Source organism: Gallinula chloropus (assembly GCF_964237585.1).
Source record: "Gallinula chloropus genome assembly, chromosome: 2".
Classification (NCBI taxonomy): domain Eukaryota; kingdom Metazoa; phylum Chordata; class Aves; order Gruiformes; family Rallidae; genus Gallinula; species Gallinula chloropus.
The window spans coordinates 98,141,372-98,168,414 of NC_140086.1; the positions used below are offsets into that span (position 1 = coordinate 98,141,372).

The window sequence follows — 27,043 nt, forward strand, 5'->3', positions numbered from 1 at the left end:
TGTAATTCTGAGAGAGATACCCCCTGAGATACTTGTTGGATATTTATCACAGTGCTTGTTGCAAATAATAATTGTTAGAAAGGTTTTTGGTAGTTTATGCTCTCTACTACTTGGGAATATAGAATTCCTCTTAAAGACAGTGTTTTAATATAAACTCAGAGAGTTCACCTCCAAGTAAAAGCAGTATTACTTATTTCGCTGTTCGTATGTGAATGTCATTCAGTTATATTGGTGGTTCCTGTGGCACAAATACATTTTTTCAGATCTAGCTATTCCTTTTACTGGGGTACACTTTCTGATGGAAACCTTTCGTGTCTTTGCCTGTAGCTACTATTGACCTCCCTATAATTGTCATTGTCATCTGAAGATTTAAAAGGAAAAGAAAAAGGTGATGGTCTCTGAAGGCTTGTGCTATAAAAACTGTATCGCATTTCATTTAATAATCTCATTTGTAGAACAGTCTTTGAGCATTCACGTACTGCTAACTCTGTCATTCTTTCATCAGCTAACAAAATAAACTGGGAAAATTGTTGTGTTCAAAACAAAACCTTAAAAAACCCTTATTTTTAAAATCCCTATGATCCTTCAAAGAAGAACATTTCAGTCCTGTGGAATCGTATCTACGAAGACACACCGCAAAATTGTACCTGTGTTATTACAAGTAAATATACATCCTGTAATTCACTGTAATGTATTTTCAAAGCCATGAAGCCTGTGCTGGTCATCTCTAGGAAACAGATTTGTCTCTTAGCCAGCTAATTACCAGATAAGTGCCCAAGAGCAAGCACCTGCCATCTCCTTCATAAAACTGGGCTATATACAGGGAGATCAATACTGACACTTCCCCATCCTGAATTTGTCCGCATCCTGCTGCTAAGGTTCATTCTTCATTTCAAATTATTACTTGGATGACTGTGATTTTTGAATCACAAACTTTCTGCTTAAAATATCTCCCAGTTCTCTGGTGGCTGCCAGTGCTAAGTGGATTGATGGTTTGCATGTCGTTTGTTTCCGACATAGTGATTGACACCTCACAAACCTTCTTTAAAACAAAACAAAACAAAACCCACAAACAACAAGGGCTGCTCAGAATCCAGACATCACACTGTTTTTCAAAATGTTGCTTCTGACCTTCAGTGACAGGTTATTTTGAAAATGCATGATTTGTATAGTGGGAGGATACTAAGTCACTAACTTTAATAGCAGCACCGAATACAAATATGTAGAAAAAGGGTCACCCCCTGACTGGAAGCATTTTAGGTAAAAATAAAAACACAAGCTAAAACAAGTGAAAAAGCAGCACGAGACTGTATTTTAAACATTATGGAGGTGTTTTTGGCCTGTGTTTTCTTGGTTGTTTCTCTTCATTGTGTTTCTTTTGTTGGTTGATGGTTTTGTTTGTTTTCACTCCTCAAAGTGTACATCAAGAAGGAAGTAATTTAAGAAGCCCCAGTTCCTCAGCCTTCTGTCTAGCTTTTAACTGCATTATGAGTTTTGAGGGCTCACTGAGGGAGTAATCCTTAAAGACTATTTGAGGGAGGAAGCAGAAGTTAGTAGGCAAAGGTCTACCCTTAGGTCAGAACATTGAAGGGAGTGGAGAGATGCCTGCCAAGAAAAATAGCAGTGGAGACTTACAGTAATGGTGGGAAGTTCAGGTATAGACACTTACAGAGAGATAATTAATTTCTTTTATACTCTTACAGGGCAAAATTCAAGTTTGAATTTAATGTTAATGTAGGAGGAGGAAATTCCAGGAGTGGGTCTGTGTGACATGGACAGAAAGTTACGTTATGGCATGTCACTCCAAATTTGTGTTCCTATTGGCATCTCTGCTTTTCTTTATTAGGAGAAGCCACACAGTCAGGTGGTACGGGAGCAAAATGGGGAGAAGTAGAAGGAAAACGGGACAGACAGGAGGAGAATGTAGCAATAATCAAGGTGAGAGGTAGCTGAGTAATGTGATTTTTTTTCTACGCAAAAGAATCTTGCAAGTGTTGGCGGGGGGGGGGGGGGGGGTAGATTTTTGCTGTCTTGCTATGCAGGTCAGGGGTAGGCCCTACTTAAAGATCGTCTCTATGAGGAATGATGATCTCCATTAGGAATGACAGACCCGGAAGAAACTGTCAGATTCGATGCAGCTGAGCTTAAGGTCATCAGTCTCTATATCCTCTCATTATTAAATGTATTTTATGTTTGTATTTGACCGTGGTCCAGCTGCTAGCAGTATTGCTTACCTGATTTGATGGGGTCATGTGCAGTGATCTTGATATAAATTCGGAATTGGTAACTGGAATGAGTTCAGCGCAGGGTCACAAGAGATGGTCAGAGGCTGGAGCGCTTGGCCTGCGAGGAGAGGCTGAGTGACCAAGCTTGCGCAAGCCTGAAGAAGGGGTGGCTTCAGGAAACCCTAACAGAACCCCACCTGCCAGTGTCTATGGGAAGGTATTGAGAAGACCAAGCCAAGTGCTTCACAGTGTAGTATGTGGGAGAACAAGAGGCAGTGGGTATAAGAATAAGAAACAAGAGGTTCAGGCTGGATATGAAGAGAAGCAGTTTCCCCAGGAAGATGGTCAGGCAGCGGGACAGAGCACCAGAGAGCCTGTGCAGTCTCTGTCCTGGGAAGTATTCAAAACCCAACTAATTAAATCCCTGAGCAAACTAGGCTATAGTTCACCCTTCTTTGAGCAGGAGGATGGACCAGATGAAGGCTGAATTATCCTGGGATCCGTGACAGGCAAGAAGACAGTTTTAGTGACTACGCTATTTTCAAGATGCTTTGATTAATTTATTTTCTTGCTATAATTTCAGTGGTAATGGGTTAATAGATTCAAAACCCTAATTATAGCTAAGACTCTGACCATTGACTAAGAAATTAATAATAAATCTGTATTTATCCTCCAGCACAGTTCTTTGCCCTCACTTATGTAGTGCATACAGTCCTACATCGCACACATACATAAACAAATACATATATATGTGCATAAAGAGAAGCAGCAGTGTGAAGTTCCTTTTCAAAAATGCCTGGCTGCTTTATTTGGTTTTTTTTTCAGGGTTTTCCATTTCTTAAAATGGGTACGTAACCTCCATGTGTACCTGGAATCAGTGAATTCCTAGGTGTGGTGTATGGCTGAGCATCTGACACAAGCATGCTTGTAGACAGACTTTCCTCTGAACAGCATAACCCTGTGCAGTCAGTGGAATACATGGTGGCAGGGATGTTTCTTACAGGAATTACTGTGTTAATTCCACTAGAGAAAAAAATACTTTGTACACCATTTGTTTTCTGCTTTAAGATCAGCATTCCACATTTGCAGTAGAATTTCTTAAGTAATAAATCACAGGAGCTCTGGTAGTACCTACAGAACTAAACATGTCTTCCAGAACTGTTCAATAATATTTCATTTACCTATTTTTTGGATGTGTAATCTAAGTGACCTTCAGTAACTGTTTATTTTTTAAATCTGAAGAATGCCTCCAAAGTGTAATAGCCCAGAGTTTCAAATGGCACAGTAGGATATGTAATGCATATTTTAACATGTTTTCTTTTAATTTGCCACACAGGCTTGTTGTCCACGGTTATATAAAAGTCCATATTTTTTCAGCCAGTAGTACAAGTGTGTAAGATATACTTGGTTGGGCTAAAAAATTCGGAAGGCTAATTTATCCTGAGATATGCTCAGTCAAGTAGCTTTTCACAGCAGTTAGCTAACACTTCAAGCTCTAACAGTGCCCCTGAGCCATAAAAGAAATTTGCATGTAAGAAATGTTTTGAATCTCTTAAAACCTCAGCTCAGAGCTAAAGAGTTGCTCTCATGTCTTTGTTGACTAACATGAAGTGAGATCTTATGAAATGCTAGGCTGTGATCGACAGATGCCAAAGCTTAGGTTCTGATGTGATTATATATTTCTTTCATGCACGGCAGTTCAAGTCTGGGACCAGAGTTTCAGAAAGACAGCAATCAATGGGTCTGTGCAAGAGTACACAAAATATATTACTCCTGGCAGTCGTCAAGGCAGAATTATTCAAAAAATAATCTGAAATGCATTTGATCATATACTAGATGGTTTAATAATTTATATTATACCTTATTAGCAAAGTCTTGTGTTTACTTTGTGGCTGCCAAAACAAGATGAAAGGCTGCCTCCATGGAAATACGAGAAGCTTGGCTCAAAGTGTCTGTCTTTGCATTTCAGTTTGATAATTTCCCTTCCTCCCCCATTTTGATTAAGAGTATATAGGTTTAAATCTTAGTGTACCTTCTCCTTCATTGTGGTTCTTTTTAGTAAGAGCAATGCTCCTTATTAACAAGTCTACCAAAGAGTTTATGGCCTATCGAGATTTAAGTTAATATAAACATATATTTCTGGAAATTCTTTACCTTAGTATTCCCTCCAAGTACTTTTTGGGTAAAAGAAGCTTTGGATTTAGTTCTAAATTCCACTGAACTGAATCATTATGCTAATCTTCCTGAGTCTTGCAGCTACAGAAGTGTGATTTCTGAGCTCAGATTAAGAAACTTGCACTAGTGTAGTAAATATCACCAGTTATACCAGTTCAGAATATTACAGAATTGCCTTGAAGATTTCCTTCAACAGCTAATGTGCTGCAAATACCTTATCTAGAGATACAAATAAGGGCTTTTCAGAATTAATACCACTATAAAGTGAGAGCACAGGGAGTGGACACATGTAACTGCTTGTTCAACAAAGGAGATCTTTGCCTCCATGCAGGTTTTTTAGACCAAAGGTGCATAAAAGTGCTCTAATAAACTTGGTTTTCTGTGGAGAACTCCCCTCCCCACAAAACATGAAAGAACTTTCCTGCAGGTCCCTTGGATAGCTCTTTGAGGCAAGGTACGTGAGAGAATCCCAGAATATAGCACTACAGTATTGCAAAGTTTGAAACTCATATGGCAGCCCACAGAAGCCCCTGTAATTTGTTGTCTGTGCTAGAAGGCTTGTTTTTAGTTTTAGCTTCTGTAAGTTCATTCTCTCCCCTCCTCCTCTGTGCATGCAGTATACACTGTGACACATACCATATACTTTACTTGAAAACTAGATCCCCAAACAGAGCCTACAGAAGGACTTTTTGCCCAAATTAAAAATAATAATAGTAATTATATATATCTAGAGAGAGAGAGTAGTGTTTCTCACTAGTACAGCTTTTGATACAGTTCTTGCATGTTAGTAAGAACTGATTATATTCCAGACAGGCACTTGAGTGTTGCCCGGACTGCGCTGAGGGCCACTTGGCCCTATTAAGAGAGTGCGAGAACAGGGTCAGCTTGGCAGAGCCCTTCCCCTTCCCACCGCCGTGTCCTACGGAGCTGCACAGCTGGCTCTCTGGAAGAGGCCTCTACCTGCAGGTGTCTCTTGAGAGATTATCCTGTGTTTAAAAGCTGTTGTATGAAACGCAGGGAGGACAAAAGGCTGGGATTTTCTAAAGGAGCCTTTCAGTTGCCTGGAACCAGGTGTACCCTTTTTCACAGATGCGTCTTCTGGGACAATAACGATGGAAATTTTGAAGGCAGCCAGTGGTATTACCCATGTGTCAGGGTTGCAAGGCAGAGTTTTGGGGTGGCCTAGAGAATAGTTCCTGGAAAAAACGGATCTCATGAACGTGTTCACTGCTTTTCTGGAAAGAGAATATTTGGCGAGATCATCTGAAGAGATACACGTCATCAAACAGAAATGCAGCAGTGTTTTAAGTGATAAGCTGTGAAGCACATCTTGAAGAAAAGGGTCACTTTAGTCTGAAAATGGTGATCTTTTGTCCATGTAATAACAGTTTCATCCATAGGAACATTTGTAAAGAATTCAGATCAGCAAGGTAATAGGAGTAACATTTCATGTACGCTTCTATTGAACGAAAAACTACTGCTGTAAAGTGTTTGACAGTCTCATGTATGATCTGAGATGCTGCAAAAATCTGAAAGTCTTGAGCACTTTAGAAAATGTGACTACCAGTAAAAAAAGTGCATCAGGGTTCAAAATGTAAAAAGAAAAACAAAAGCATAGTGAAATTTTGAGAATTGTATCTCCAACCCAGTTAAGTTTGCCTACTAGTAGAATATTGTAAGATAAAACCACATCTACAGAAAGAAAATTTGAAATGGGTTTAGTATATCAGTGTGATCTTCAAATTTGTGAGAAATATGATAAAGTAAGGAATAAAATGGGGTTCTCGCTTTACAGGCCAACCTCCTCAGATGAAATAGCACTGGGGCAACTGGCTGTGGGGCCAGTGGCATTCCTCCACCACCAAGGTCTATAAGCCCTGCTAAAAATCTCTTTTGCCATTCTGTCCACCACCAGTATACAGCACTACCCAATGCATATGCAATAAGAGGTTTAAGAAAAGAAAATACTACCAAAAAAACCACAAACCCAACAAAACACACCATTGCTCAAAATTATACCAACAAAATGAGACTGTTTGGTTTTATGTTGGAAAACTGTAAAACAAATGAAGTGCCAGTGAAATCACTATTGCAGAACTGCTGCACAGGAACATGAATGAATGCATGAAACACTAATGTGCTTAACTGTGAGAAAACGGCCGGGGGTGGGGGGGGAAGACGGCGAGACGAAGTCCCTCAAAATTGTTAGCAGGTTGTAACTTGTGTTTGGGTTGTTTTGCTGTCTACCCCCAGTCTCAGAGAGACAAGTAGATAGGAAGTGGGGCTCACCATGAAGAGGAGCATTGAGGAGAAAGTTACAGTCATTTGTGAAGTAGGGGCCCTTTTACCTGGTTTCTAAGGGATGGTATCATACATTCAGGACTTTACTGATTATCAAGCTGTGTAAAAATATTTAACAAGGACATGTGAATCTATAGTCAGCCAAAGTTTAAGTCATGAAAATTAAGTATCAGAGGAAATCGGTCTTTGGCTGTATTGATATTTACAGCCTTATCCATTCTTTTAAATCAATTTCGCCCTGGTGTTAACATACCAATGATATATGTAAAAACAGGTTATGACCCTAAATTACACACCTTAGATTGGTAGAGATTTGTGAGACCTACAAAGAAAAGATGATACAAAAATGTCTATAAAGAATAAATTGAAAATTACTTTTGATTCATATATTATAAATCCTTAATACTGTGTGGCTTCCAGTTTATTCTGCAGTTAAATGTTAATCAGCTTTGAATTTGGGGGATTAAATAGCTGTGACCAGTTACTAAAATGTCAGTTGCCTTAGGAACTGACTATGAAGCAGTTTTGCAGTTTTTGATGGAGGTAACATGCTCTGCACAGCGTAGGCTGAAGCCCTTGCGTAGTGTTGTTACTGTGCCTTACACTGCAGAGAACTGCACCCCATTTTGCTAACCTGTTTCCTTTCCCACTGTTTACCCAGTTGATGGTCTTCTGGGTGTAGTATATATAAAGAAGTCATCCTCATTTCATAGGTCACTTGTTCAGTAACTCTTTGCCTATGTGAATTGTGATTTACATCACCAGTACCTCTGATGTTAGAATAACACTTACACCAGGCTGTCATTTGCCCCTGTGATGCTTACTTACCTAACCAGTAGTAATCATTATTTTCCTTCTGCAATTACTACAATGGAGTTGATTCCTAAAATGGAAAACAGGAGGCAGTTACAGACAATTGGAAATGTGCTGTCACACTGTCACAGGCAGGCTCCTTTCTTGGAGCTTTGATATTTCACTGAGTTTGTCCAGTGCTTGATAAAAGAAGGAGTCGGGCATCTGTATCTTCCTGTGACCCTGTTTCAGCTGCTTGGAAATACAAGATTATCCAGACAGGTACTTTCTCAGTCCCTGATTTACTTTATATGAAACGTGAAGGGATAAAAAAATAAAATGGATTAATCAGAAACCTTTTTTAACTGGATTTTTCAAACCAGTGAAAAAGCCAGCAGCGCTCAGTTGAGTTCCTAAGAGATTCTTGAAATAGAGGAAAGAAAAAACAAATTATGAACAGAAATATTGTATCCTGTGATGCAAGATCATTGCAGCTTTGTTAATTGCACCTTTACCACTCCCACCTCTTGTGAATGTCATCAGATTAGTAGGTGTTTTTACGTTTGAGTATCTACAATGATAGACTCCTGAACTGAACAGGGTCACAGAAGGGAAGAGTTTTTTATTATTTCCCTTTGGACTTGCAGCTGAAATAGTGGCTTGACATCTGTAGGTTGCGCTGCAGTTAAAAGTCTTCGTGTTCTGGGGGACCTTGGTGCTTGCAGTCAGGCTGAGAGTGGTAATGGCAGGCGCAGCAGGGAACTTGGATTCAATATGCTGACCGAGGAGGTGAGTGTTTTAGCACAGCTGCCTCCTGAGGGTCAGGGGAAAGGGAAAAGCCCTGTGGGAGGATTTTCAAGCACCACCGAGCTGGCACACCAGGGAACGATGATTGACTTTAGGAGAGCCTGCTGTGCCAAGGATTGTTGTGTAGTGGTCCCCTTTATCACTGGTTAGAGTTTTTCATTGTTTGTTTCTTTTTTAAATAAGCCAAAAAAGGGGAGAGTAGTGAGATAGCAGTGAAGAAACAAATAAAATATAATCATCAAGCAGCTCTCTTTGATGACACTGAGGTCTGGGTATTTGTTTCATTGATTTGGCAGGGAATTTCATTTAAAAGAGTGACTTTGTATGGCATTGCTTAGATTTCAGTATGAGAAACGGATGACCCAGTGAAGACACAGGTTGAATTGCTGTTTGTCTTGAAAAGGGATATTAATTTGAACCTCAAAATATGAAGAGGAGATTTTATTTGTATTTGGTATGTGCAGTGAGAAATAGAGAACACAGTTTCCACCTTAACATGTGCATCTCTTCGCAGGAGTTCAGACGCGCGCCGCAGAATGGCACAGAGTGGAAAGCCCGGCCTTCTGCTGGGGTGCCGGCGGAAGCACCGCTCAGCTGGCCGGTGGCTTTGCAGCTCCCCTTGCAACAAGGAGGCGGAGGACTGAAGATGCTCTCTGTCAGCCTGGCTCTGCTGGCAGCTCTCCTCGCTGCGTTGTACTACGGAGGAATGAGAACAGAACTGTGAACTGAACCAGGCTTTGATGAAAAAAATAAAACTGCGTTTAAAATTTTCAAAGGAAACGCTTTTACCAACTGTTGGGTTTCTTTTTTTTTTAAAAAAAAAAAAACCTTGATATAAATGGGGCAATAATTTGTACTCAGCCTATGTCTTTCCTGTCAGTCGTAGGAGAGAATGTTAATAAGTTCTAGGGAGACCTGTCTTGCCAAAATTTGAGATCCTTGCTTGGCAAAACAGTTGCATCTTTCCTCTTCTTTTTTCTGAAATGATGCAACGTTAGTATTGCTCACCCTTTTCCTAACTGCTGTAGCAGGTAAAAATGCATGCAGGAAACCCATGAAGTTTATAAGAAATCTTTCCATTGAGTGATGTTGGTAGTCTTTTAAGGGCAGAATATCTGAAGCTTTCTTAAAGATTTTGCTTAATGCAGTGTGATGGTTTGATGTGTCTTTTTACGTTAGAATCAAACACTGCTGGGCCATTAAAGTTTGTCATTTCTTACTATTGATTTTGCTGTCATGTCTGAAAGAATTTTTGGCCTGCCATCTTGCCTTTCAACTTCACTATGAGTTTCTGGGCTTTGTTAATACAACAATAATTATTTTTTATACTTTTTACATGGAAATAGTTCTAAAAGGGTTTTTTATCATTGAATGGGAAGTTGGGTGTTCTGGTGGTAGAATTCTGTTACAAGATGGATTTAATGCAGTCTATAGATTTAGCAAGATACTGAGAAAACTAAATGTGAATCTCCTGTGAGCTGTGCGTCAGGTCAGGCTGTGTGCAAGGACAGTATCACCCTGTTAGAGGAGAGGTTATGTTTTGCACATTGCAAATTTCTAGTTACTTTCTCCAAGCCATTTCTGTCATGACAGGATCTCCATGCATCTGGATATTGTGCTCGTCTGTCAGGGACTGGACTCTGTGCCCAGTTCTGCCAGCAGCTGACCGCAGGATACTGTTCATTCGTTCATGCCTTGGCACCTTTCTGGATCCTCATCCAAACCTCCGCTGTTTGAACACTAGTGGTAGTTAAAATCTTAAGAGCAGGAACTGTAGGGCTTTTTTTTTGGTAGTTTGTGTTGTACCCAGCGTGGACAGAGCTGAGCTGCCCACATATGGCTTAACCCTGGTAAGCAGCTAACACAGGCCGCTTCATTTCCCAGTAGGATAGGGGAGAGGATTGGAAGGCTAAAAGTGAGACAGCTCGGGGGCTGAGATAAAGACAGTTTAATAGGTAAAGTAAAAGCTGCACACACAAGCAAAGCAGAGCAAAACAGGGAACCCATTCGCCACTTCCCATGGGCAGGCAGGTGTTCAGCCATCTCCAGGAAATCAGAGCTCCCTCACGTAACTTGAGAAGATAAATGCCGTCACTCCAAATGTGTCCCACTACTTTCCCCCAGCTTTATATGCTGAACACAATGTCTTATGCTATGGAATATCCCTTTGGTCAGTTCAGGTCAGCTGTCCCCTCCCAACTCCTTGCCTACCCCCAGCCTACTCACTGGTGGGGTGCGGTGAGAAGCAGCAAAGCCCTTGTCTCTGTGCAAGCACTGCTCAGCAGTAACAAAAACATCCCTGTGTCACCAACACTGTTCTCGTCACAAACCCAAACCTCAGCTCTGTACCTGCTACTGTGGAGAAAATGAGCTGTGTCCCAGCTGAAACCAGCAGAGTGGCTGTACAATGCAGATGAATAATCCCCTAGGAAAGGTGCTTGGTACTTTATAAACCCAGGAGTCCTAGTAGTTACGGGCAATTTATCAGGAAGTTCCACTGTGATGCTTTCAGTGCTGCCTGTAAATTATAACAACAAACGTAACTGTCTTCAGGAAATTAGGTGTGTAAGGATTGAATATTGTATTTCTTACTGAAACCACTGAAGGTCATGATCCAAGGCTCAAAATTCATGAGCTTTTAAAAATACCCTATGCTGTTGATTTGCTTCTGTTTGGTTTTTTGGGGCTTCACTTTAGAATGAAGAATATTTGACAATCAGGAATTTATATTTTTAACGTATCTGAAATATTTTTTTAAAAACAGTAACCACACTTGACTCTAGGAGTTGGAATTTTCAGGAAAGTACCACATATCACAAAATTCTCAGGAAAGCTATGAGTTGACAAAATTGTTATATCTGAGCCAGATTTTTGCATTCAATGGGAATGAACTATGCAGATGCATTCTATGCCTCTGGCACTCTCTCTGTCAGCCACTCTAGCTTATCTAATCGTAGCAATTACAGACTCATTGCATCAGCTGTTACAAAGATTTACGAAGCTTGTGATTTGGATTCTGTGCATCGTTGGCTTTAATGGGACCAGCTTATTTTCTTAGAAATAAGGCAATGTGCAGAAAGAGGGTGAAGAAGACTTTGTAAATTACATTGATACAGATGTAGCCTGTTCTTAAACTGAGCTTTAACCTGATAGGCAAAAAACAATCTAATTTCCTTGCCATACCAAGGAAGCCTCAACTATTTTTTAAGTATCTGTGGTAGCTCTGGGTTCTCTTTGGCTGTTTTCAGTGAAGAATCTTGCAGACCACAAGACTTGATTCTCAAAGACACCTGAAATCTCTTCTGAACAATGTTAAGCTCACACTTCTTATGTCCTGTTTGTGCATGGGTTTGGATGCAGGAGGGTTCTGTCGTTTAATCTTTTCATTGTAGCTATCTACTAATGGTATGCTTGTTTAGAGAAAGGGTATGAAATAAGAGTGTGATCCATGTACAGCTTGTTCTGTAAAGCACTAGAGAGAAGGAAAAAGAAGGTACCTTTTGAGGAGAGTTCATCCACCTCTATCACATCATTGCCTGCACATCTCTGAACATCTGACATCTTCTGTTAATTTAGTTTCACTCCCCAGTTCAACTTCCCATATGGAAAGCTGGAGTGATTTTTGACTAACAGCAAGTAATATCCGAAGTGGCAGCAACTGGCAACTCTGACATTGAGCTTGGCTGTGGCCATTACCCAGAATCCTTCTGCTCTTCTTGAGAAGCAATTACAATTTCACAGGTTGGAATTAAAATTCCCTGCGGTATGCAATAGAGTAACTGAAACTGTCAAAGTGATTTCAAGCTGCTAATCTCTCGCCGCTCGAAGAGTGAAAATAGAGCCCCTCTTACCCAGGCACAGATCTGACAACTTAAAAACTCCAGCCTTCCACCACATTTAGATACATATGGAGAGTGGCTTGATCTGCTCACGGAGGATATCTGTAAAGATGTTATGTCTATGAACATTTGTGTGTTATTAACAAGTCTATCTTTTTTAACTTGGAGATGTGTGTAACTTCAGGAACCAAGACAAATAGAAAGGACATTTTATACGAGAGCTCCGAGAATTTGGAGGAACAAGTAGGCATGTGCCCATGTGCGAGAGGCTTATTAAAATCTTTATTTATGTATTTTTGAACATGTGGTCTTTTTTGCTGGAAGAATTGCTTGCAACTTACCCAAATTTTATTGTCACATATTTTTACCCTGCATCTTAATTTTGAGTGCACTGTATTTGATTGCACAGATCGAAGCAAAGAGCATTTAGAAATCAAAAAGCTGAGAGGCTGTAAAGCTGTGGTGCAAAATGAAGAACATTAGTACAAAAGCTGCACAGCAGGTTTGAACTGGGAGACATGGCCCATGGAGTGAGGGACTGGCTGCAAAACGTTTGACTTGTTCAAAGGCAGGGTTCATCTACTAGGTAATTAAAATTAGTTTGTTTGCCAGAAAGCATTTGTGCAAATATCATTAAATGCCTTTTAGCTGCATATTTCATTCATGCATGCACTTAACATTGAAGTGAGCGCTTTTTTTCTTTAAATGAAGCTGCTTCAGTAGCTGGTGGAGGGGAGAAAAATTATGACTGGTCCTATTTGAAAGAAGCCAAGTACAAAACAAAGAAACAAACAAAAAGGCAACAAATAATCACATCCTTCCACCTGCCGGTATCCCAAAGTCTGTTAACTCCCACTTGGCAAGCTGTGGTTATGGATTTGGATCACTTGTTCTGTAGATCTCCTTGTACTTTATTGTGACAAGTTGGTTGTTTGAAAAGTCATGGAAGTGCCTGTGTTCTAGTCAAGCTGATGGCAGAACAGATCTTCAGATCTCTTTGTTTCTCTGTTCCACACCACTCTCTTACGCCTTTTCACCATCTGTGCATAGACTTTTCTTCATTCTCCAGCTCTCTTCTTATTCAAATCTCTTTATCAATGTCAGGAGTTTAAAGAACAGTTAAGTAACATGTTTAAGTTTCTGTGTTGTCCTCTTAGGGAAGGAAGGTAAGGATATAACCATCGATGAAGATGATGTAATGATCAAAGAGCGTGTGAAACTCTTGTACAGCAACGTGAGAGCTACATCACCACCTAAAATAGCTCACAAGGTCTGTCTTGCACATCCTTGTCTTTCTCTACCTGTAACCATTGGTTGCTCTCTTGTACTGTCTATCGCTCGGAGTAAACCGCATTTCGTACGCGCTGCTGGAAGTATCCAGAGTGACTAAATGACAGGTACCAGGTACAGGACAAACATAGACTGAAGTGTGCAGGTATGTGCTGTCCTAAGAAACCAGCAGGCAGTGCAGCATCATATACCTCTGGTATTCACAGCTGAACTGTTTCATGGCATCCTAGCTAATAGCATGCAAATTCCAGGTATCAAAATATTCCCCCATTGCCCTATATGCAGAGAGCTACCATTGAAAAAAAGCCCAACCTTGACTAGTTATGTGTAAGAACAAGAGGTTGTTACTTCGTAGCTGTATCACCAGAGAAATGCATTAGCAGCTTGGAAGGAAGCTAAATACTACACAGTGACATCCCAAATCTCTGCTTTGCACCTTTTGCTTCTTTTTCCTAAATACTTAATCTGCATTCCAGAAGGATGGCAATTGCCCTGGCAGAACCTAACCAGCTCAAGAGGGGGACGGACAGTCTCCCTTTTGATGATGGTGATTTAGCACTTTTTTCACTGAGGGGTTGAGGCAGGGTGTGTGAATCATGTCCCATGAATGGGGGAAGAATAATATTTCAGTGTATCTTTTTGACAATCTCTCTTTTACTGGAAACTATTTAGCAATGATAGCTGTTGTTCTTGAAATGTGGTGTTAACATGATGTTTTATAGAGTGCGATCTGCCTTGGATGGTTTGCTGCATGCTGGTGGTAGGTAATGGAGTGAAATTCCATGCTGGTGACCAGAGTGTGATGCAGATCTGTGCCCACAACTCGCATGCTTTAAACGTCCCATCTGTCACTGAGTGTGAGAACAGGCTAGTTGTGCTCAACTGAGCATAAAATACTGTGTCTACTCCCGTCCTGGGTGGCGGTTGCGGGGACTGGTGTACAAATGGTTAGTTGGGGATGGGTTACAGATTACAGGAGAAGCTTGGCGGTGACAAAACACGCCCAAGAAAAGGGCCGTGGTTGTTTGGCACATAGTGTGCTCTGGGGGTCAGAGAGAAATTCACGTGATGACATCATGACATCATGGGAACGCTGACTTTGCATAGTTAGGATCTCATTATGGTATAATAAGAGTAAAGCTCTTTTACGGTGCTTGGAAGGCTTTGCTGCACAGACACCCTTCCCAGCTGCTCATAACTCGTGGGGTTGCTGTGGTGTGGTGGAGCAGTCTGTTCCACAGCACTAGCTGCCACGCACCAGCCTCTGAGTCGGAGCAGAGCAGCGCAGCTCAGCTGGGCACATACGACTTTAAGGGGGAGGGTACTTCCAACTAGTTGCCAATCACCCTGTGCTGTCAGAGTATTGCATTTCTTACTGCAGAGTATGAAAAATGGGTAAACTGTAACCAGCAAAGAAGCTTGTTCAGTCTGATGGCATTCAGTAAATAATACGTGCTATTTAATGATTACAAGCTTCAACTGGCTGTTTAACAAGTACCTCCATTCCATTCCCTCCCTATGAGCCTACCTTCGCTCTTATCCTTTCTTCCAGCAGCTTTACCCAAGCTCTCAGCACCTCATTTTTATTTATGGAAGGTGCTGTGTCTTCAGAAGGGTAAGTATTGGTCCGAGCAGGGTGGCTGTTTCCCTGAAAACAAGAGTGCTGCTTCTCTTGTGGAGCTGATTTGCCTGAGGTGTCAGTGTTTGGAGGCTATTGTGTTGCAGTGTCTCTCCTTTAACCATCACACCTTTGGGTGATGTCAGAAACTCAAATTCTCTAGGAAGTGCTATTAGAAGACCTATTCTGTTGTGCTGTATTATTTTTAATCTTGCAAACTCCAGAAATGTAATAATTCGAAGCAAGAGATAAAATAGATCATTGATGTCAGTTGAACATATTAAATTTGACATCCACTAGTGGCTTTATGAGCCATAAAAGTCAACATCTAGCAATCATTAACTGCGAGATCTCTGTACAAGGGATGATAAAGGCCAACGTGTGACATGGTCTGCAGAGTGTTAGCATGAGACAGCAGAAGGAAACATGTCAGCAAATCACCAAGTCATCCACACCAATAACTAGTAACAGAGAGAAGGATGTTCCCACTCAAGAGACAACTTAATCTCCAAGTATTACGGTAATATTAAGGAAATAAAAAAGACAGGCAGCAGCTTGGCTATGCTGCAGCAGCCTTGATTTGCTTCTGTCCTGCTTGGATTGTTTAGTAGGCAGAAAGGGCAGTCTGAATGACAGTGTCCAGCAGAAGGATAAAACAGAGCCTAACAGCAGTCAGTAACTGTGGCTCTCTGAGAAATTACTTGGCGCAAATTTGAACCTCCTGTACTTCCACATCTCCTCCCCATTTAGCCCTAAAAAGAAAGAGCTCCTTCCTTTACATTTTATTTTCTTTGGGATGTTTTTTTCTGCAAACATATGTTCTTGTTGCCAAAGCCTGTTTTATCTGACTTGGATACAATACTGAGCAAATCAAGCAGCCAGATAATTTCATAGCCTCACCCCAGCATGTATCTGCTCTGAGAATCACCGCTGCAGGACAGCAGTATCACACGTTGCTGTCACTGCCTCCTCCATGGAACTGCTGCTTTGCAAGGAAAAAAATGCAACAATAAACATCGGTTTATTGGAAGCTCCTAAACTTTGTAAAGAAGTGGGTGCCTTGTGCTTCTGTACAGATATTCCCGAAAGGCTGTAGCAAACTGCAGCTTCTGGGCTCAGGAAGTTTGTTCTGGAATAGCTGTCAGCTGTCTTCCAATGTAAATGCTGCATTTGGGTTAATAGGTTTAAAACAAGAAGTAAAGTCACTGTCAAACAGGAAGGATGGAAGAACTCTCTCTTTCCCTACCTCTTGGCAGCAGCATATCAAGCAATGGCAGGTGTCCAGGGCAGCCTTTTGTCACCTGTAGTCTTTGAAAGACAGTTACTTGCCGTGGATCCTGCAGAAGCTACGAAGATGATTAAGGGCCTGGAGCATCTCCCCTATGAGGAAAGGCTGAGTGAGCGGGGACTGTTCAGCCTTGAGAAAAGAAGACTAAGGGGGGACCTTATTAATGTTTATAAATATCTTAAGTATGAGATGCAGGGGGAAATGGCCAGCCCCTTTTCAGTGGTCTGTGGAGACAGGACAAGGGGCAATGGATGCAAGTTGGAGCACAGGAAGTTCCGCACCAACATGCGGAAGAACTTTTTCACAGTGAGGGTGACAGAGCCCTGGGACAGGCTGCCCAGGGAGGTGGTGGAGTCTCCTTCTCTGGAGATATTCAAGACCCATCTGGACGCCTGTCTGAGTGATATGTCCTAGGGAGCTGCTTTGGCAGGGGGGTTGGACCGATGATCTCTTGAGGTCCCTTCCAACCTCTATGATTCTATGATTCTCCGATGTCCCTTAATGAGCTTGGAAGCACGTGTGGGTATGGTCTGCAGGTATCCGGGATTACGGTTCCAGCTTTCTGAGTCACAGCAGGGAGAAGAAGCCCTTTCGGCCTCACACTTCAAAGTTGTTGTCATAAGAGAGTTCAATAGTATATTTCCTGTTTCTTGCTGCATACACTGCTGCAGAAGTTGAGTCATCAGCATATAAATACTTTCTTGGCCTCAGAACATCTGATTTTTGTGTTGATTAGCTGCCCAGTTCATTTCTCTTTCCACACTTACTGACTCATCTAAGAATAATGAAATCGGGTTGCTGCTGATCCTGCTGCATATCGGTGCCAACGTAGGAAGGCTGAGGCAACCCGTGACGAGTGTCCTCGCTGCCGGAAAATGCACGAGACTGAAATTCTAGTGATTCCCACTCACAGCAGCAGCTTGAGCAAAAAACACCTGGAACAGTTTCAGTAACAAACTGTGGTCCTGTGGGCAGCCCTGCGCCGCGGTCTCTAACGGTGGTGCTTGTGAGCAAGGAGAGTAAATCTGAGTCTGCTCCATGGAGGGAACGTGTTTCATTCTTGAAATGTTTTCTTGAAATGTTCAACAATCTGGCCCGAACTCATTTGACAGGTAGAATTGACAAGGTCTCCTTGCTTAAAAACATGACAGTGTACTAACTAGTCTGATCTTCCAGTTGTCAGAGTCGGGTTATCTAGACATGCTGTTCATGTTTCGGGCAGGAAAAGCAAGCTGGTGTGATGGCCAAAGACAGGCACAAAACTTTTCTCCTCCTAAGCACATCAGAGTTGGAAAGCAAGTGTTTTGGCATAAAGGAGAAGGAATGGTATAGATGGTTATTTCCATAACTTGTGATTGGTAGTATGGGACAGGCTTTACATAATGCAAAGGCCTAAGCAAAGGAAGATATTTAAATAAACAACCATATTATGTCATAGAATATGGTTTAAGTAAACTACACTTAAAAGTTATATCCACAGAAAGGTCAATTGTAGTATACAGTTCGTATTTTGTTTTATTTTATGTTTCTCCTCAGTTGTTGGCAGGTTAAACGTCATTTCAAAGTAAAATAATTTTAGCTCTAGTACTACTCTTATCGCAACAAATTTTGAGTCACAGTAGTTTCTACAGGCTTGAGCTAGTATCCCAGAAACCAGAATCCATGTGGTAGCCTCAGGGAGTGGCTAAAGCAGCCCAGAGATTTAAACTGAGGCTGCTGCCTTTCTGTCCTACTTCCTAGCCACAGCTCTTGCAGCATCATTAGTGCCCTAAGGCTGTCTCAGGAGAAGCTCAGGTAGCTGTCTCTTAACTGAAATAGGTTTCAGGGAGGGTTTGGTCTGAGCTGGTTCGTGTTGCTGGGGTGGGCTGCTGTGTGGTTGCAAGGAAAGGTCTGGCTTAGGTTGGCTTGAGCTGCCAGAGCACCGTGCTTTGGGCCAAAGAGAAGGACTGTGTGAGTCCTACTGGCTGAGCTGCTTCTTGCTGGTAGAGCTTTGGGAAGGTCCTTGTTCTACCACTTCATTTCAACTGCAGAGTTGCTGTAGCATGCTGTAGCCACACAAATATGTGACAGAAAACAGAGTGCTGTTGTGCAAGGACTGTGGAGCAGAGCCATAAAGCTGTTGTTTGAAGACCTCACCAGTTTCAGAGGTAAGGTATGCTCAGGAACTGCAGAGCTAAGGTCATGGCCCACAGGGCAGGCAGGATGTTGCTAAACTAGAGGGTTTCACAGCACCTGAGCGATCTGATTGGCTCAGGATCAGCAGATCATAAAGGCCATGTAAAGGTACTGTCAACCTTCCTTTCCCTTAGGCTAGTAACTCTGCTTTTGGTATCTAGAGGTACCTAGATAATAAGTCCTTTCTTTTCTTTTTTAATAGAAGCACAACATGCTGGTTGCCTCCCAGGAAGTGCTGTTTCTGTGGGTAGAACAGACTTCACGTTTCAGGACTGCCAAACTGTCCCTTTTGTTAGCTGTAGAAATCACTTTAAGAACCAACTGGCATGTGAGTGGGTGGTTTTGGTTGGTTGTGGTTTTGGGGATTCTTTTCTTTTGTTGCGTTACTTTCCTTATGCACATGCTGCTAAATCTCTATTTGTTAAGGAAGTACAAAGGAGGAAGAAGTAAGTTCTGCGTCATCTCAGTTTGCCTTTGTGCTTAGATCTGGTCAGAGCCAGCTGAGTTCTCGGCAGTCAGCAATGTCAGCAAACATAAAGCAGATATCTAGAAAAGGACTTGCAGCTTTAAAGTGACACTAGGACTTTGTTATAAACTCCTCCTTTGAAGACTTGCAGCATGACACATGCAAAAAAATGTTAACTGCCATTAAAAGCTCTCCTGAGATGTGTTGCCAAATGCTAGCAAAGACTCAGCAGGACATTGCTAGGGGTACATTCCGAAAGTTTCTATCATGCATTTGGTGAAAGCATCTTTAAAAACCCAAGAAGTGCAAAGGGGGAAATGTCATACTTGTAACGGATTGATATTGAATGCAAATTTGGTTTCTGGGAGCAATTTAGGAAAACAATTACATTTATTGAGAGCTTAATGGAAGTGTGTCAGAGTAGAAATGGTCTTTGCTTGGCCTTCTGTCCACTGCTTGCAAAGCTTGTAGAAAGCAAGTGACTAGACATTAAAATTGTGAAATACCAGGGGAAAAAAAAAAGAGGAAAAAAAAGCCCCAACAGTTTATCCTTAATGGAGTATTATGGGCATCCTGCTGTTTCTAACACTACAGTTTTTGTAAGTCCCATGAGTTAGCCTGGGGTCGAAGAGTGTGTACACTATATGTATTCCAGTGTAATTTTGTCTTTCTCCTGTTTATTCTGTAGTCAGTGGCTTGAAAAGGCTGGCGTGAGTTTAGGAAGAGGAAAATAAGGTTAAAGACGCGATACTCTGTCTTGTTCTAAGGCTCTGAAATGCAGTCGTTTCAATGTCTGGAAACAAATGCCCCAGTTGGGGCCAGGGAGGGAGGGAGCTGTCTCCCTTGCCCAGGCCTGCTTGCAAGACAAATGGCTCCATTGTTTCTGTGGTGTGCAAATATCACCAGTCCTGGGAGGTCAGGATTGCACACACTGAGTGGGTGCTTAAAGAACTCGGATCAAATACGCGCAGAAGATTTTGAAGATAAGGAGTCAGTAATGATAAGACTTGTGTACTCTCTGACCATGTTTTGGTGGTACAGTAAAAACACAGAGCGCTCAGCTTGTGTCAACTTACTCACTCTGCTAGTTCAAAATATGTCAACGAGTTAATACCAGTAGGCTTCATGCCAGATAAGGTATCATTTTCCCCTCCACAGCCAGCCTAAAAACCCAACGCTGCCATAAGCTTCACATCGCTTATTTGAGCGAGTTCTAGAGAAAGGCAGCTGTGCACCTACACCTCACACTATGCTCGTGTGTTGTAGGTGACCTGGTCTCGCATGGGTGTGGAAACAGCGAGCAGAGAGCCTGCCAGCCTACAAGGCTGGGGTGGCACTGGCTGAAGCTGGGCTGTGAAGGCTTTGCAGGGGGACGTCACAGCTCCTCAGGAATTTGGGCCTAGGGTTAGGCTGAAGAGAGGGGGATATCAATTTTTATTTTTTAGTGCTATAAAGATGATGATTTTTATTTCCATTTTTAAAATGGGCATCACCTTAGACAAAAGGGATAATGACCAGCAGTCTAGTCAGGTATTGCAGAAAAGCACGATGGCTTTGGTGAGCTGGTGATCTTTGCTTTGGCTGTGATTGGCATTGTGATTGCATTAGGCTGAACCAGTTCATCACAGAAGATCAGTGAACATGGAGTTTTGGCAGACTCCCAAGTTACTCATGTTCCTAATTAAAACAGAAAAAGAAAAAAACAATCTTCCTGATGTATGTTTTACCACTGCCTGTTACTCTGACCAGGGACAGGAAATAAAAAAACCCCTGTTCTTGAATTCCACAGACAGCTTCCATTGTGTAGTGTCCTTCATAATTAGCTCTCATAGAATTGGAATATGCTACAAGGTTCATCATCTGAAGTTGCCTTCTAATCTCATAAAGTTTTGGAAGGACAGTTTATCCCCACACACACCTTAGTCTTAGGAGGAGGAACACTTCTCTTTGTTACCCCGCATCTTGCGCAGGGTGAATCCCCCCTTCAGTTGTGTCTGCTGGAAATGGCACTTTACCAGTACCTGGGACTGTTACTGGCTTTTATATTGCAGACAATGAAAAAACACTCACAAACAAGCTTCTTACTGTTGTGGTGGCTGTTTGGCATCCACTTAAAATGCAGTTGGGTGAGTTTTAGTGTCTTGTCAATGTCTGCACTTAGCGTGAGACTCTATGGACAGCAGTTGCTGCAGGAGATGGTTAGAATGAGAGGATCTTGAAGGCAGGACTGAGTGGCCTCATTTCATTCTGGTGTAGCAACGTGATTTAAGGGCCTGCTTCCCTCTTAATTTGAAGTTGGGTTTATCTGACTCAAGGATTCCTACATTGACAACATTCCTGAAGTATGGAGGCAGCACCAGAACTGCAATTTTTTTTTTTTAAATATTAATTTATCCTTTTTTTTAATACATCTGATTTCATGCTAATTTTGCCCACCAGACAGTTCAGGCATGTTTTCACAACTTTTCTTTGCAAATATCCATTGAAGTGTAAGAGTCTCTATAAAGCATGTCCAAAAACTTGTACATATTCTTTTTTTTTTTTTTAATGAAAAAGTAAATAGTCCTCCTTTTGTTTTCATGTGTAAGGTCACTGCAGTCGGATTTTTTTCTAAGGTGGATTTTTTGGCCTTTTTTTAAAGGCTTGGAGGTAGTAGAAAAACAATTATGTAAGAGAATGATTTTCATTCCACTGATGTTGATTCACTTGGCTCATAAGAAGAGTTTATTGCTTTGTTTACTTGGAAAGAATGAATATCAACACATAAATAATCAGCTGAGAACTAGATTTCCAGAAGGAAGAATTTTCCTATTCACTTCTCTCTTAATTCAAAGCAATATCTTTTAAATTGATGTAACTCACAGCCTTATGATGGTCACATTACTTTCCCTTAGGAGTAAACACAGACAAAAGTGTCTGCTTAGTTTCCAAACTAGAGAGCAGTTGTTGCCTCAGGTACTCAGATTTCTATAGAAGAAAGCCTTCTGTAGCTCTTGTAGCTGTACATACTGAATGTATCCATGTACCTGGGGACTTCTGTGCCAACTTTTCAGAAGTACTGGGAACTCTTCTGCAGAACGACACGGAAAAACAATTTACTGAACAAGCCTCCCAAAAGTGCTTTCTCAGACAGTCTTTCACCTAGCTAAAGTACTCAGGCCTGGTTCGCTGTGGCTGGAAGAAACTAGCCATATCAAGTCATTTCTGGACTCATTTTCCCCTTCCTTTCGCACTTTGAACAATATGTAACCTAACAGGACAATGGGGTCGACCCTTTCTTCAGACCCAGTGACAGTGCAACACTCAAACCTCCCTCTGGAAAATCCTCTCAGGCTAATACACTGACATCCCACTTTTCAGAGTTCGCAAATCCTAATGTGTTTGCCTTGTTAACAGCATCCCGCAGAATCTCAGGCCCCAGGGACAATCCCTGTCCTTCACAGCTCCTGGGATTTCTTAATACTCAACAACAGTCAGAGATTTGTCTGAGAGGAAGGCCTGGGCCACCGGTGGCGTATGTCATCTGCGCCATTAACCTGTTCCAGCAACGTGGCTTGATTTTTAAAGCTTATAATGGAAAGTGGATTACTTCCATTATGCCTAAGTCATCAGATGCTTTTATCAAGTACTTCAGTGGTTCCAGATTGCAAGCATGTTTGTGGGCTACGTACATTTATTAGCTTATTTCTGTATGGTGGTTTCATAACGCTGGAAAGAGATAAAGAAGCAGATTCATTTTCCTCGATCTGCCTGATGTGAGGAAATTATCCTCATGGTTCGTGCTGTTAGCGAAGGTTGCTGTGACCTGGAGATGTACCACTTAGCTTATCACTCTCCCAAACTTAAAAGAATTAGCTGTCAGCAACAGAAACTTGTCTTTCTGCTTGCTTCTACAGCGTTTTGCAGAACGCAATGCCCATCCGTGCCAAGAGACTTCGGGTGCTCCACAGCAACACTTAAGGAAACACAAGTAACCAGCCATCACACTGGCTTCCGGGCATTTGCAGTAACAGTGCCTAAATCCCTCCTTCAGGCATCGGACTTTCGTACCCAATGAGGCAGGAGGTGACAAGAATTAAGTAACTTTTAAAGTACGGGAAGCCAGAGATGGAAACAGCAAGGGGGGCAAGCTTGAAAAGCATGCCTTGAGTGCAATTAGAGCATTTGGGGGGCGAGGTGGAGATGCTGGCTGTGAGGAATACCTCATTGGAATTGCTGCTTTTTGAGTCAGCAGGGCATTACTGACTTTACAGCCAAGGGCTGCATTTTCTACCCAGACAGAGTCAAATGCAAAACCAACTTTAGTTTTGTAATAAGAATTGCATGTGATTATCAAAAAAAAAAAAAAATAGAGATCCTCTTGAGTTGTTTTTTCACAATGGGAAAATATTGGTCCTTTCTCGTGGTACTTGTTACTGGCCAGAATTTCTTCTTCAGCTGTTTTTGGACGTAGTTCAGGACAGACATTTTTGGTGCTGATTGAGCTAAAGAGAGTTTTTGTGGGTGGACAGTTGTCTGAGTTACCAGTAAACCTACCAGTGCTAAAATGAAATCACGCTGCCAGCACTGTGCTGGAACTCTCAATTTTTAATTACTATTCAATTACAAATTAAAAAAAAAAGAAAATAATCTAGCCTGAGACTTCAGCTTGCTCAGCGGGACAGCAGAGGCTGAGGCAGATGCAGGGACAGTCAGTACGATACTTTTTTCCCTGGGGTTTTGCACTTTATGTTCATTTGCACCTGACATTACAAAGCATGAATGTAAAATGCTGCCAAATTATGGGTGTAACAAATCTGCACCTACTTGCATGTAAGGTGGTCAGAAATCAGGCCCAGGACTACTTACTCCCTGCAGCAGGCTGGCAAACTATGAGTGCACTACCTGACACAGAATCACGTTAGGGCCCCATTCATGTTTAGCTTAATCTGCTTTGGAAAAGGAAATACCTTGTGACATTCTTCAGTGGCCTCTGCGGAGATTTAGTGCGGAGATTTAGTGGAGCCTTCACAGTAGGACGTTGGCAACCGAGGAGGACCCTGAGGACTGGGTTGTGTAAATTAGGCAGAACTTGGGATATTTTCGGAGCTCCGTAAGGGATGAGGAAGAGGTCTTTCATCCACCCAAGTTTTTGGGGCTCTGAGGGGGAAAAAAAAAAACACCACCAAAACCCACACCACATTTAGCAGAGGGAACAACTGTTTCTCATGAGTATTTTGAGGCTGTGTATGTGCATCATATAGTCTGGCCTCATTCCATCAAATACATTCCTCTGAATCGGACACTAAATAGTAATGGCTTTTAGTATGTCAGCAGGTAATTAATTATGATAAACGTGCAAATTGTGTATTATCTCGATAGGCTGTGCAGAGCCAACAGGGTGCACGTGACTAAAAATACACTGATTAAAGGTCTGCAGTAGTAATGAGCACTGCGGCAGTCACCACACTGAGTCACTGAGAGCGGTGCTGTCAATTACCTGTGGATTAAGGACCGGTACGATTTTAACCAGATCCCTTATGACCTGAATGGAAAGCTCCAAAGAGTTTTGTGGCACTGCCTTTTACAAATGCTTATTATTTCTTTGTCTTTTTTTTTTTTTAAGAAAATCAGAGTTCAAAGGACCAGCCTAACTTACAATTAATATACCTACAGTATGTATCACATGACTTTTTTTTCTTGTCCCATCCATTAGCTGCCTGCGCCTGAATGCTGAAGGGAAGGAGGAGCTGGGGGAAACAGATGCTGCATGCCAAAAGAAAAAGAAACGAGCAACTTGGAGAAAGAATTCTTTCCCTCACATTTTTCCAACCTCTTTTGGCTTCCCCATTAGCCTCCCCTCGTTACTCGTGTGTGCATATTTACATGTCTGTTTGTGTGCACATTAAGCACGCTGTTATATGGAAAGAGGACGGCTCTTCATGTCAACACCTCAAGAACAACTCAGGACCGCTGTGTCAACATACATAAGCTATTAGACTATCCACAACTGACGTCTTTGAGGTCATCTTCTGTAGCCAGAATAAATTTCTCCTTAGCAGTACAGATGGATACTAGGAAAGCCAGCAGATGTATTGTAGCTAATCAGAAAGAAGCTCAGCAGGGTAACTGAAATCTCTGCTAGAATTCATATCCCTTCACAGAGTTTAATTAAAGAGCTTTGTGTGCATCCTTTTGTTTTATCTGTTGCCAGTGTTTTGTCTCCTATTGTGGCAGCTCCTTCAAATAACCATCAATTTGCTGTGATAATCTAATGAGGAGAACGAGCAGTGCTATTTAATTACATAAAAATGATAATGAGCTTTGGCAGCCGAAGAGTTAAAGAGGTGCTGCTGGCCGCAGCAGTACAAAGGAGCTGGTGCCAAAGGGGCTTCTGGAAGTCTGTGGCACTTCAGGCTTCATTGCTGAGCACCAGTAACTGGCTGAGCGAGCAGCAGGCCAGCGGAGCTTCCTTCGGGGAGAGGGAACCGAATGATTGAGCAGCCGCCTAGCAGCAGGAAGCAGGACAGGCACGGGCAGATTTCTGGTTCACACCCCAGCGAAAGTACAAGGCAATCAAGAGAAAGATCTCTTGTCCTACAGAAACTCAACGCCTTTGGCGCTGGACTCCATTCCTCACCCTCACGGCAGAAGTTGGGAGTTTGGGCATAACCGGGTGTCATCTGGTGCCATTTTGCTGCAGGACATAGCAGGAGAACTTGGGGGGATGGGGTTCTGGCTGCTGGGGGAATGTGAGCCAAGGTGCAGGTAATTCGGGTATGCCTGTGCTCTGTCCAAGAGTACTCTGCATTCAAGTTTATCACGAGATTAACTCTTCTAAGAGGTAAAAACTTTCCATTTTCAGACCTGGGTTGGTTTTTTTCCTCCAGTCTTTTTTTGTTGTTGTTGTTTGTTTTAACACAAGAGGTAAGTAAGAACTTATGCAACCTCTTTATTTTGCATCCAAACTACTTAGTCATTGAAGTTGTTGTTTTCCCTTTTCTATTTTCTCTAGCTGAAGTAAGCATGGGGCGGGGAGCTTTGGGAAACAGGAACAGCAGTGGAGCAGAGGAGGAGAAATAGCTGGAAGCCCTGTTTCTTAAAGCAGAGAACCGAGTCCCCAGAATTCAGCCTAATATCTATGTGACTGACTGCCATGTGCATAACATCCTGATTAATCACAGCACCAATGAACTCCCAAGTGCCCACAAGAGCCTACAAGCCAGGTCTCCAAGAACAGAGCCGTGTGGCTGGAACATGTGTGGTGGAGCTGGAGACAAAATGTGCAGAACAAAGGGTGTCTGTGAAGGCAATGGGAGGTGACAGGGCCTGCAATTCCCCTCTCAGTGCATAGTGCTGTGGGAGAGGAGGTGTGGCAAGGTAAGGGCACCAGCGCAGTGGAGGTAAGGTGGCGTGAATCCTGTGACAGAGTGATGCTGTTAGAGGTCTGATGTGAACAGGACTGTGATGGTGCTACTTCTGATTGACACTGCTGCACCACTCATACCTGGAAAGTGGAAAAAACTTTGAGGACCACTCTGTTTTTACCAGGGGGCTGTATTGGTTGTATGTAAAGAAGGCTGGCATGGGAAGGGCAGCACTGAGCTGGTAAATCATAGAATCATAGATTGCGTTAGGTTAGAAGGGAAGGAATCTAGTCCAACCCCCGTACAGTAAACAGGGACATCTTCACCAGGTCAGGTCGCCCAAAGCCCAGAATGTTTTCCTAATATCCAACCAAAAACTCCTCTTTTCTAGTTTAAAACCATTACCCCTCATCCTGTTGCTACATGCCCTCGTGAACAGTTCTTCCACAGCTTTCTTATAGGCACCTTTCAGGTACTGGAAGGCCTCTGTAAGGTCCCTCTGAGGCTTTCTCTTTTCCAGGCTGAACAAGCCCAACTCTCTCAGCCTGTCTTCATAGGAGAGCTGCTCCAGCCCTCTGATCATTTTTGTAGCCTTCCTCTGGATGTGGATGTGCTCCAACAGCTCCATGTCCTTCTTGTGTTGAGGGCTCCAAAGCTGGACAGAGTACTCCAGGTGAGGTCTCACCAGGGCAGAGCAAAGGGGCAGAATCACCTCTCTCAA

General features: G+C 42.3%; 1 protein-coding gene across 1 annotated transcript in view; it reads left to right on the forward strand.

Annotated features, from left to right (window-relative positions):
- CDKAL1 (CDKAL1 threonylcarbamoyladenosine tRNA methylthiotransferase) overlaps window positions 1-9,402 on the forward strand; it is a 414,385-nt gene extending 404,983 nt beyond the window's left edge. Inside the window, exon 16 of the mRNA XM_084280398.1 lies at window positions 8,815-9,402. Within this exon, the coding sequence (XP_084136524.1) occupies window positions 8,815-9,024 (210 nt within the window). The 3' untranslated portion in view covers window positions 9,025-9,402. The remainder of the gene's footprint in view (window positions 1-8,814) is intronic.
- Window positions 9,403-27,043: the final 17,641 nt, after the last annotated feature.